Source organism: Triplophysa rosa, linkage group LG1 (genome assembly GCF_024868665.1).
Source record: "Triplophysa rosa linkage group LG1, Trosa_1v2, whole genome shotgun sequence".
NCBI classification, from domain to species: Eukaryota; Metazoa; Chordata; class Actinopteri; order Cypriniformes; family Nemacheilidae; genus Triplophysa; species Triplophysa rosa.
In genome coordinates this window covers 12,011,720-12,025,132 of record NC_079890.1, presented here as the reverse complement: position 1 = coordinate 12,025,132, position 13,413 = coordinate 12,011,720, and the positions used below count along the sequence as shown (strand labels likewise).

At 37.2% G+C, this 13,413-nt stretch overlaps 1 protein-coding gene across 8 annotated transcripts in view; it reads right to left on the bottom strand.

Annotated features, from left to right (window-relative positions):
* The window catches only part of si:dkey-172j4.3 (diacylglycerol kinase delta), a 79,097-nt gene that overhangs the window by 32,591 nt on the left and 33,093 nt on the right, over positions 1 to 13,413 (bottom strand). For 2 of the 8 annotated variants that reach the window (XM_057320218.1, XM_057320284.1), the window contains exon 1: positions 2,145 to 2,409. The exons of 4 other annotated variants lie outside the window; for them this stretch is intronic. In XM_057320218.1, the coding sequence (XP_057176201.1) occupies positions 2,145 to 2,351 (207 nt within the window). In that variant the 5' untranslated portion in view covers positions 2,352 to 2,409. Of the gene's footprint in view, positions 1 to 2,144; positions 2,410 to 13,413 lie in introns of those variants that run through there. 2 more of the 8 variants (XM_057320452.1, XM_057320368.1) reach the window with 1 other exon arrangement.

The window sequence follows — 13,413 nt, the reverse complement described above, 5'->3', positions numbered from 1 at the left end:
TGCCTTGAAGAAGCCAAGATTCGTACAGTTATGGTGTCAGACGTGTGTGCTAATGGGAACTACAGCACACATACATGTTAAATAAATATTTCTAAACAATTATAATAAATCCTACTTTATTTTTCGGAAAATGTTGTGCATATGCAATATGGGTGATGTTAAATATACTCTGAAAATATTACCATGTTATTGTGAACCTGATATTGACAATAACATCATGGGGGATTGACCCCTCCTAATGACTGACTTCCACATAGTCCTAAATATGTGGTTACAGTACTGTACAGTACTGCTTCGAAATATAAAGTACAGTACAGTAATGCATCAAACTTTTTTAATTCAGACGTAAATTGATGTAAAACTGTCTTTAAAAGCTTTACTTGAAACCAGGACAACATTAGCGTGAGTGTTTGCTTTCCCAGCGTGCATCTTGCCAGGGGGCGACGAGGGATGCCGACAGCCGGAGAAAGGGAGAGAAACGCTTTCAAGTCTTAAACAGGATGAAGCTAGTCACCAGAGAATGAGAGACATAAAAGACAGAGTTCTTCGAACTGCAAAATGGTCAAGTGATGTACTCCCCCAACACCCCAGAGGGCATCTAATGCTGCGTCTGCCAGCTGTTTCACACATTAGTGTTTATGGCATGATAAATGAATCCATTTCACTTTGTTACCACATTGATCTGAGACATGTAATGTCTGTTTCAGACATCAGGGGAAGTGGTATGAGATATATGCAAATAGGTGTATGTGCAATGTATGGAGGAATGCTGATCATGCTGCTAAAAAGATTGGTGTGGTTGGACTTCAGTTTAATATTTGGATTAAAAGACTTAATCAGGTGTCGGTTAGGTTTCATAGTTGTCGTTAAATGTTGATATTGTATAACCTGGTCTTGCTGGGAATGTGATGAGAAATTTGATTTTGAGTCTGTGACACTGTTGGGGAAAAACAGAAAATCAAAAGCTCCCTTTGCCCTACAATTAATAAAGAGAAAGTTCACCCAAAAATGAAAATTCTGTCATTTATTTACCCTCATATTAAACCAGTATGACTGCAGAACACAAAAGAAGACATTTTGAAGAATGCTGGTGACCAAACACTGGCCGTACCATCTGACTTGCATTGTTTTTTTTCGTCTATACAATAGAAGTGAATGGTACTGCCGTTGTTTGGTTACCCACATTCCTCAAAATATCTTATTTTGTGCTTAGCAGAAGAATTTTCATTTTTGGGTCAACCGTCTCTTCAAAGGCGTAGTTCCCCTTCAAAATGAAAATTCTGTCATCATTTACTCACTCTCTTGTCATTTCAAACCTTTATGACTTTCTTTCTTCCGCAGAACACAAAAGAAGATATTTTGAGCAATGTTGTTAACAGCCCCCATTCACTTGCATTGGTTACAATAGAAGTGAATGGAGGGGGGGGGCTGTTCTGTTACCAACATTTTTCAAAATATCTTCTTTTGTGTTCTGCAGAAGCTCCTTTAAGGCTAAAATAGGATTAGATGGGATAGTGTTTTTCTTCTAAAATAAATGTATGTACATACACACGCACGCGTTTATGTGTCTTTAGCAGAATTGTTATTCACAACAAGGTTTTCATTAGCGTTACAGTAATCAAAACAGCACACACACACACCCTGCATAACTCATAATTTGAGCAAATACAGAAATGCATGAGCACACAATGACAATCATAAATCAGCAGGTGACAGAGAAAAACAGAGGAGGAGATCACCACATGGGTGAGACAGAGAAAGCATCTCTCTCTTGAGAGCCTGTCAATGCGAAACAAACAAATTAGATCAGAAACGAAGACTACCTTATTTCTCTAAAATAACACACACACACACACGCACGCACGCACGCACACACACACAAGTTTGTTTTGGCCTTCTTAGGGAACTTAATTGCTTCTATTGTTTTTTTATGTTTTCTATGCCCTACGCCTAAACCATCCTCACGGAAACCATTTTCACATTTTCAAATAAGCATCATTCACAATGTTTATGAATCATTTTCCTTCATAAGGACTGCTGGCTGGTCCCCACAAGGACAAACACACAAAACCACACACAGACAGCAATACATAAAAGTCAGTCACACACATTAAGGAAGACCAACAGAATCTAGTATCTCAAACCTCTGAGCAGATGCTACTGCCGATTGTCTGTCTTTCTCCTGTCGTTCTTCCTGAACTGCTCGATGAAGTTTCTAAAAAGTCTTCTTCTCTCAAACGGCCGACATCTCCCTGCCTGGCCCCATCACAGCCAAACAAGAAAGGAGCAAAGCAGCACATATCGCCTGGACACAGCCGGGGCATGATGGGTCCCTTAAAGCCTCTACTCATACATACAAACGCTAATAAAACGCTGCAGAAGTAGCAAGCGGTAACACGTGCCGACTTCCTCTTTGCCGCACCTGAAAAGACACGCCTTGCTTTAAAACGTAACTTCCTCTTACAGGTGAGGTGATATGTCAGCACAGCCTGTTACATATGACCTGCCTTCTGAGAATGAATACACACACAGGCGTGAGAAGGTCTAAATTTAGACCTAGATAAACAAGTTTGGTGAGCATTATTACTGAGCACACAGATCCGCACTACTGTAAATCAAAACACAACCAAAATAAATGTTCTTATTGGCTTTCATATCCTGAAATATACTGAAAATATATATATATATATATATATATATATACATATATGAGGAGACCACCAGATAAATACATTTGACTGTGCTAATATACATCCACACGAATGTGGATAAATAGCAATGAGAATAAATAGGCAGCAAAGTGAGACTTTTGATGAAGTTGCCTGCTACACTTTCCTGTAGCTCAGTGGTTACGCTGCAAACAATGACTTTCTTACTTAGTCTTTTTTTCTTGTTTTCCAATAAAAATGTCTACAAATTCTTGAATCAAGATGCATTTTCTTGATGAGCAAAATGAGCAAAAAAAAACAAGACTTATTTTCTTAGGTCATTTTGCTCATCAAGAAAATGCATCTTGATTCAACAATTTTTAGACATTTTTACCGGAAAACAAGAAAAAAAGACTAAGTAAGAAAGTCATTTTTTGCAGTGTAGAGCATGGTGCTAGCAACGCCAAAGTCATCGGTTCGATCCCAGGGATTGCACATACTCTGATACAAATGTATGGTACAATGCAATGTAGGGGCTTGCGTGTGTGCGTAAATGTAAATGTTTTCCAGATTTTTTCCCCCAGAAAAAATGGTGCCCATTTCGTCACCTCAGAATTATAAGGTAAATTTTTTGGTCAAAATGTAGTTATTCACATATTCTTATTCTGTGACAAGGTATTTACATTATGGTGTTTTTCTTTACGTTGTGTTCATGTTGAGACTTTTTATAAAAACAAAAAGGTTCTGTCTAAAGTCAAATGGAATGCAAAAACTTTAAACAGGGTATCTGCAGGTTTCTGAGAGTTTCATTTAAGACTTTTTAAGACCTTTTTAATACCGTGCAGAATGAAATTTAAGACCAATTTCATAGCAACAAATTTGCACTTCCCCATGGCTAAAGCTCCAACTTTTCTCCATGTGGTAATGTCCAGTCCACTCACCTAACGAACCCCCCGTGAACGTGTTATTTGTTAGTTGGTTGCGCCTATTTTGTTCTGCTTGACAAATAGATGTACATGATTTTAAAACGAAAATGAAATCTTCTTTACAGCGTCGGTTCGACTGCATTTCTAAGACCTTGGAAACGCGGATTTAAGACATTTTAATGCTAATTAAGGCCTTATTTTGACATTATGGAATTTAAGACTTTTTAAGACATTTTAAGGATCCGCGGACACCCTGTTTAAAGCTCAATATCTCAAAACTGCTCAGAATGCACACAGAACCTTATAATTCCGAGTTGGCGATTTGTCTATTTTTATTTTTCCTAAACTATTTTGAGTAAAAAGTTGAGGAAAATTTAACTACACTGAGGGTCTTGAGCAACAAAACTTCAATATCGGACCAATAAATCTTTCCTCTGCCCATTTCTTTATCATCTGATCTAAGAGTGTTCCAAGGCAAACAGACAGGCAATCAGATTTCTCAGTGATAACAAGTTCCTTAAATGAAAGAAAACGCTGGAAAATTAGTAATATCTGGTTAACATCTTGACTGTGGAACACTGAGAAAATCTAGAAGTGTTAGTTGTCACAGAAACAGGTGGGATGTGGAAGATATGAGCAAGATGCATTTGGTGAGTGGTGGAAAAATATGGAAACACAGACCGAAACGCTCACACACACACACACACACACACACACACACACACACACACACACACACACACACACACACACACACACACACACACACACACACACACACACACATGCACGCACACACACACACGCACGCACGCACGCACGCATGCACGCACACACATATGCATGAAGGGTGGGCTATGACGTGCTTTGGCGGCTGTGTCATTTTCTCTTGGAAGAATTGGACAAGGAGACACTTTAATGAGACCAAGCAAAATGATACGATCATCATCTCCCTGACAGCAAACACAGACATGATTCGTTCTGATGGATTTCCATTCTACAAAACACACAAATAGTCTTTTGCCTAAATATTACGGTCACTTTAAACCTTCTGGCCTAGTCTGCGATTTTATGACCTAGTAATAAGATAAAATCTTCTTATATTACAAGACAGTTTTATTTCTTAAGGCTCTGGTTATGAGAATAAAATGTGTAAGGGAGAGATGTAACTCTGTTGTACCGAGACAGCCAGAACAAGTGTTTTAGTGGATTGCAATTCATTGTAAAGACACTAGGGGGCACTTGAGCTGTACTTTAGTTATTTGTAACTGTCTGTTGCTGTTTCTGGTGAGCTGCAAACACTCATACAACAGTATGTGCTGAAAACACACACACACACAAACAGATAAACACACACATTCATAAACCGCCAGTAACATTCACACTGGTGTAATTCCTCACACGCAGCAGACATTAAATGGCGGTACATTACGCATGACATTATCAGATCTGCACGCATGCAGAGGTTCGTCAATAGAAGCCAACTGTAGCATGAAAAGATTCATCATCGAGACTTCTGCCTAGTCGATATGCAACGCAGAAGTAAACAGGAGGACGGCTTTTAAAATGGTCTCATACCAAGGCCACGTTACGATACCATATAAGCACACACACGGCTGAAATGACATGGACAATTTATAGAATTCCTCACACATCATGCTGGCGGAAGAAGCAGACTGCTGCTGGAGAGTGAAATAAAATGCTGCACTTCCTCAGACGCAACGAAGCAAGTTAGCACGAGTATTGAAATGGTGAGCCAGCTAAATCTGTGCTATATGAGAAAAGAAGAATAGACTCTCTGTACACTAAATTAAACACCAATGAACCCCGGGCATGCAGATTGAGTTGCTCTGTCAGTCAAGACTACTCTCTTATGAATACTTCAGCATAAGAACCGGCTGGATGTGGAGACAAGATTTTAGTGTGTCATTATGATCGACAATTAGTAAATGGAGTTCCTATTCAAAACACTTACACATTGGAAATAAAATGAACGCACTGTATGTATATACGCACAGCTGCTACGGGAAATTGGTCTAATCTCATTGTGAGTTATGGTGATGCTTCGCAGCCATACACCACAAATCTGAGCTGATTTTACATAATCCCTATGAAGAGAGAGAGAGAGAGAGAGAATAAGGAGATCAACGTAAATATGACAGGGAGGACTATCTTGGAATTCTTGTCGGAAGACCGATTCCATTCAGTCCTCTAGTATCGTTAGTTCTTTCTCTTTCATATTTTCTTACATAAAGACAACCACGAAACAACACTTTCTGTGCCTTCTGATTTAATACATTCATTTTCTATTGGCCGCTCCTCACAGAGGAGCCACAAGTACTTAGACAAAGTAAGAGAGGCTCAGAGATTTCCAACAGAGGTGACATCACACACAGAGTGAACACCTGTCGTTCCTCTCATAAGCACTGGCGTGAACAAAGCTTTCAGATTGAAATCTTGTCACTGCTGTTCCTTTATGACACACACACAAACACGCAAAAAGTGGCCCAGTCACGACATGCTCCTCAACCTTGAGTGTGCTGTTGGATGTGCCGTCGCCACAGGAACAATCCCCAGCCATTCTGGGCGGGTAAGTGGTGTTCGACTGAAGAGCTTTTGTCTCTCCTCACACTCATCCACAACATCCCAGACCTGACACAAGCTACTGAAAACCTCATGATGCTATAAACATATACTTGTAAAACAAGACTGGGTTAAAATTCAGAAACTGCAATAAACCTTTCTGAAATGTCACTAAAATGGATTTGGTATTCCTAGCTCAATAGGAGGAGCACTATGGAGGACTAAACCTGCAAAAATTATAAATAAAATATAATATATATATATATATATATATATATATATAAACGAATAAATGTAATAATATGAAAATAAATAAAGGAATGAATGGTTTGATAAAACAAAATAATTCGTTTTAGCTATTATTGATCTTAGCTGTAACTTTTTTTTCATTTCTTAAATTGATTTATTATTTTTTGTGTTCTTTTTTAAATTAATTTTTATTATTATTATTATTTACTTTTAGATTATTTTATTTATCATTTCCTTTTATTTTTTACATTTATTTATTTATACGTTTATTTATTTTTATTTATTATCGCATGTATTTATTTCCACTTTTATTTATTTATTCTTGAATTTATTCTTACTTTTCTGTGTCTTGTATGATAATTAGATGGGTTGGTCTTGCCTACTATTGGTTCAGCGTAGATTGAAGCGTTTGATCGATTACTCTTGACTTGTTTTGGACTAACGTCACGTCACTCACTGATCGTTTGCTTCGTGTATAACGTTAAGTAACTATGGCGGGCGCACAATTAGCTAGAGAGTTACGGCATTTAGCCAATGAAGTCGATAACCATGCATCAAATGACTACGTGTCATTTAGATTAGGTGCATTTATTGATGTTTTATTACAGATTGACGGCGAGATTATACAGATTATACATGCGATAATAAATAAATATAAAAATAAATAAACGTGTAAATAAATAAATGGAAATGATAAGTAAAATAATCTAAAAATAAATAATAATAATAATAATTAAAAAATGGACACAAAAAATAATAAATCAATTTAAAAAATGAAAAGAAAAGTTAAAGCTAAAATCAATAATAACTAAAACGAATTATTTTGTTTTATCAAACCATTCAATCCTTTATTTATTTTCATATTATTACATTTATTCGTTTATATATTTATACATTTATTTATTTATAATTTTTGCAGGTTTAGTCCTCCATAGGAGCACTGCGTCAGCAGTGCAAAAGTTATGGGTTTGATCGCCATGGTATGCAAATATGATCAAATGTAAACACTAATGTATAAAATGTATAGTCACATTAGTGTTTACCATATACGTAAATGTAAAATGTAATTACAATACTTGAATTATATTATGTTTGATTGTGCTAGTTAGCTGTGTTTTTTAGTTATTATTACAAAACAACCCAACAAAACTGAGTTATCTGTTTTTGCAAATGAACTCTTCACTTATTCTTATATTTCACTCATTGATTCAATTGAAGGACTTCTAATATACCTATGGAAATTTCCTATTTTTCGCAAAGACACCTGCCATTACAGCTTGTGTGTGTCCTGTCAGCAGTTCCTTTCTTTACTGGCAGTGCTCAGCTTCCTCGGGCGGTGAAATATTTTCTGCAGAATTAATCAATCACAGAGCATGATCTCTATGCAGATTAATCTCTCTAGATACACCAGTGAACACAAGCTTCCCAAACATTCAAGTAACATCCTCTCAATGTCAACTTGAATAACGCTTATAATAACTCAGCACCTCTGGAGGATGTGCATGGGCTGATCACACGCACATCATATTTGACTCTGCATCTTTACACAGCTCTAAACAACAATTTTTCATAGTTATGAACATGCATAGCTGTGAGACTATGTCCCAAATAACGTTTGGGGTGGTTTAATGGACAGGAACCTTTGATACAAACAATTTGACAATGTCACAATGTGTTTGCCTACACTGGCTTGCATCAAGAATCTCTGCTGGTTTTGTATACGTCTATATTTCTTTAGGCCCTGTTAGAAATACGGATACTGGTGTGAGACCAACATGTGTAAGTGGGGGGTTCACAGTCAAATTTGGAATGTTCTCATACTGGGCACCAGCGCTGTGTTGTTGGTAAAGAGACACACTACCCCTGTATGTCTCCCTAAGTGTAAGATTCCACAAGACCCTGTGATCACTGACTCTCCCCTAGGAAACCATGTTGCCCAGTGTGACCAGCAGAGTGTCTCAGCGGCTCATTAGCGAATCGGGCCTTTCATTGATCGGCGAGCTAATTACGACTTACGCTCTCCGTCCTCTTTCCTTCAGTTGACACACTATCCTCTAGGGTTGCACGGTGTACCAGTGCTACGGTAGCATAGCGATGCTAAAGCTTCAAAATACCCGCGTTGCCTCTCTATTTTTGAAACTGTAGTATCGTAGTACCGTAGTTAATGTTGCATATGCGCATTAATATTTATTTGAACACTTACATATGCCTGTTTATCTCCAAAATGAATATGTGTTTTGAATGTCTCGGATGAGTTAATGATTCAAATTGGTGATTTGAACGAGTTGGTTAAATCAGTGGTTCTCAAACTTTTTTGTTGTAAGGCCCCCTTTGTGTAGAGTGCATTGCTTTGCGGCCCCCCAAATAAAGGCTTATAATCTTAAACTTAAAATTTTAATTAAACCAAGAAAATATTCAGTTAAACAATGCTAAAACATCAATTCTTATGGTTGGTGGCGTTGTTTTTCTGATGTTTGATTGCACAAAATGTATGATAAATATCTATATTTCTAAAATGCCACAAAATCTGTGGCCCCCTTAACCATCTTGGGGCCCCCCAGGAGTCCACGGCCCCCAGTTTGAGAACCACTGGGTTAAATGATTCACTAACTCAGAAAATTGACGCCACCTACTGGCCGTTTTAGTTCTGCATTTAAAGTAAGCCTAATATTTCCCTTTATAAAGACTGCTGTATCAATGAAATTTGTCCCACATTTGAATTAGTTCCTACGTGAAAAATGATCTAGTGGACTTTAGTATTTACTACAGTAAACTACTAAAACTCATAGATACTAGTGTTTTTGAGTCTTATCATAGTAAATATTTAAGTATACTACAGTATTTATAGTATTTACAAATGACTAAATGTAAATGTATTTGCTACAATTTATCCAGTTACTACAGTTAATACAACAACATATTCTAGTGCAAAATATAATACAGTTTACTATAGTAAATACAAAATGTTTAATCTAAATCTGTGTTTTTGGTATAGATTTGAATTATATGGCACAGCATCGTGATACTACTTGGTATCGAGATACTTCAGCTGGTATAGTATCGTAAGACATGTTTATGGTACCGTGACAACCCTCCTCCCCTACTCGCCATCCAAACTACCTGTTTAACAAGGCTTACGTGAGAGCAGCTCTTCCATCTCTCTGTCTCTAAAGCGGAACGACAGCAGATATCATCTTCCATGGGACAATCAGACGGGGTCGTATAACCCGTTCTAGTTCAATTACAGTACAGTACACCACTCCAATCAGCTACTTCCAGCATTAATATTCAGCAAGTGACGATTAGCATGTGTGTAGTGTATTGTCTAGTGTGAGTGTATGTGCATGTGTAAACAATATACATTTCTATCACCTCGTATGTTTCGATTCATTATGGATTTCTAGGATAGATTTTCTCACTCACAAAAAACTGTTTTTGGGACATGCATAATGTTACTTTAGTATTTTTGAAGTACCATGGAAGTTCTCATTTAAAAACTATTACAATACAATACATTAACATGGTAATCATTCAGTAGCGTTGTATATATTATTATCTTATTGTTTCATATACTTTATCATATTGTTTGTATCATATCCTACTGTAAAGGATAACCATAACAGAACCATCTTCCTACCACAATACTTTGTGTAACACCGTGTCTACATCGGATGCGGCGCGACAAAAACAATAAAACGCAATAGCACCCATTATAATTTTACATCTTGTCCACACTGGATGTGGTGCGGCAATCCCTTTAGAACAAGCCGTGCGTCGTGTCGCGCCCGGTGTAGACACGTTGCAAGGGTTCCTTTTTCTTTGTAATTGTTTACCTCTCTCATCTGTCTCTTTTTCTCCATCTTTCTGTATTAGGAATGAATATGTGGGTGGTTTTATATGAATTCAGTAAAAAGAGAGAGAGAGAGTCATGACCATCACAGAATTATTTTTATACACAGAGAGAGAGAGAGAGAGAGAGAGAGAGGGAAATCACTAGAAAATCACAAAGTAGATTTTACTTTTCAATTGACCCTTATGAAACAAAAAGATATAAATAGAATGCAAAATATTAAATAATACATTTCCATATAGCCTACTGCAACCAAGTGCTTACATTTTTCAATATATGAAAAGCAACGATTCCTTATTATTCGATATATTAATATAATGTATTGATAATCTATTATTCTACATATTTTCAAATATTAAATGATTTCATAATGAGCAGCAGGGACTTCTTCCACAAATTCACTGAGAATGCACACACTGTATTTTGCAGGGTAAACAGTCTTTGACCGCTCACTGTACACCCAATAAACACCTCATTTGCGTGCTCATTTGCGTTTAGACTCAGGTCATACAGTCCACACTATTGCTAATGTGTTAAATGTGAAATTGTTTAGTAGGAGATTCTACACAGAGTAAATTCTGTCAGTCCTGAAAGAACTCCATCTGCGTGTGCGCGTATGTGTCTGCTCGTGGAACTAACCCTATATGCATGTTTGTTAGTTTATGACTAAGCTTATGTGGGTGTAGGAGAGAGAAAGTCTATGCCCGAAGAAGTGTATGTTAGACTATGTACTGTTTCAATGCTATATGGGTTAGTAAGTAAATGCATTCATCTTATTTACCTTATCATTACTTTGTCTTTCTTAAATGCTTAATTACTTCCTTAAATAAATCCCGTTTTCTTTATTAAATTCAATAACTGCTATATTGGTTGTTTAAACTTTTTAAGCGCTTTGTTGTTTGCTCTATTACTGTCATTTCACTTCATTCAAAACGTATGATTATATGATGAATTATGGCTTGATGTGTGTGTGGTCTGGACTTGTGTGTAAAAACTGTCTGTTTTTGCAATACAGACTGATGGTAGTGAGTGAGTTACTGTGAAAGTGTGCATTTTACTGTGAAGGTTCCCCCTCTCTCTGCCATCCACAATGCAAATTGGCCCTATACACAAGATCTCAATAACACTCATACACAACCCTAATCTCACCTAACCAGCCTCCCACTCTCTATCTCTCCCCTTTTCTCTCTTTCTTTTCTCTATTCATCCATTATCACTCCATCTTTTAGGCCAATGCAACTTTCTCCTCTCCGTTACACATCTACGTATCGTTTAGCGCTCCCTTCTTTTATTTATCTCCTTGTTTTCTTGAGTGTTCCTTTTTTAGCAAAGCAAGGCCCTAATTTACATAATCTATGACCACTGAGCAGAGAGAAAAATTCCTTTAGTGTTCTTGATGATACTCAAGGCTAAATCTTCACCTCTCTCTCTCTCTCTCTCTCTCTCTCTCTCTCTCTCTCCAGCAAACTCTTGTAGGCCAAAGAGCAAAAAAAAACTGTAGCCAGTAATAGTTTGTGTGACATCATCATTCTGCTAAAGAACCCCATTTTATCCCTTACTTCTATACTTTTCTTAAAAGGGTCATATGACACGGCTAAAACGTGTATTATCGTTTGTTTTAGATATAATGCTATGTTTATACACGATTTAAGGTTCAAAAACGCTGTATTTTCCTCATACCATGCATGTTTGTATCTCCTCTTTGCCCCGCCTCTCTGAAACGAGCAGATTTTTGACAAAGCTCATGGCTCTGAAAAGCGAGGTGTGCTATGATTGGCCAGTTAACCAGTGCGTTGTGATTGATCGAATACTGCAAGCGTGTTACGGAAATGTAACGCCTCTAACCATATTTGGAACATCAGGTTCCAAAGCAGTTGTACTGACAGGTACGCCCACCTTACTTGCGTATACATTTGGGCAGTCTTAGTCAAATCATACCATGAACTGATGTAGATTTGTGGGGGTGTGGTTACACGAGGTGTTTCATGCAGGTCTGGGTGAGCATTCGCTTTTAGATAGAATGCATCTTTTGTTCCGACACTTTCATTTTTGCAATTTTACGTGTCTAATACATGCATGGGCAACGTATAACACACCAAAAACAAAGAAAAACACGTATTCGCATTATATGACCCCTTTAAGCCCTCCTTTCTTTATTCTTTTACACTTCTTTGCATTCACTCTAAAAATGCTGGGTTGTAGTCAGTCTACTGAAAATCACCACAATATTCAAACGGTTCTGCACTCATTTGAATATCCAGTAAATGGCAAAAAATAGACATCTAAATATAGCCCAAATCAACATGCATGACCTAAAAACCTTATGACAACATTGAGGCGTTTCGCCCAGCCTCAGATGTGCAACTTTACATGCAAAACATGCATATTTGCAAGTCAAATTGCAATTGTACAACATCCAACAAGACAAAGATAGACAAAAGTACATAAAGGCCGCAATAATTCATTAGTTTTTTTAATTCAAGTTCAATGATTTAATTATTAGTGGTGCTTGTTAATGTAAGCATTACTGTTATTACTGCTTATACTGACATTAGAGTTAAGGTTCTAAACAAACACTTACAAATACTTACAAACTGTAAGTATTAAGCTGATCAGGTGGTTTGATGAGAGTGGTGGTTTGATGTATTTTCCAAACAAAGAGATGAATTTTGCTTGGTATAAAATTGAAGAAATCATAGTTTTGAAGTCATAGTCATAGTCATAGGCATAGTTTTGTAGTCAAGACCACCTAAATCGAGACCAAGACAAGACCAAAACCAAGGCAGGCGGAGACTGAGTCAAGACCAAGACCAGCACTCCTAAAATTGAAAACCTTTTTTGCAATCATATCTTGGAAATTGTGGGCCTTTGTATTAATTGTGTTGACAGATTTCTTCTAGGACAATCCCCCATTCATCTCTTACCAGCACAACAGTAACAAAAGAAATCAAATAAGAAACAAGTTAATGATTGCCAGAAGTTTCACATCACATCACATCAATGATGTTAACACATAAATCAGACACCAGCAAGACCAAGACTGGTATTGCAACACTAGGTGGGCAACCATTTAGCAATCCTATCAACCACCCAGAACATCCTGTTAAACACATAGCAGCCCCTGACAAAATCTCAAAACATGAACATTGTGGAGGTG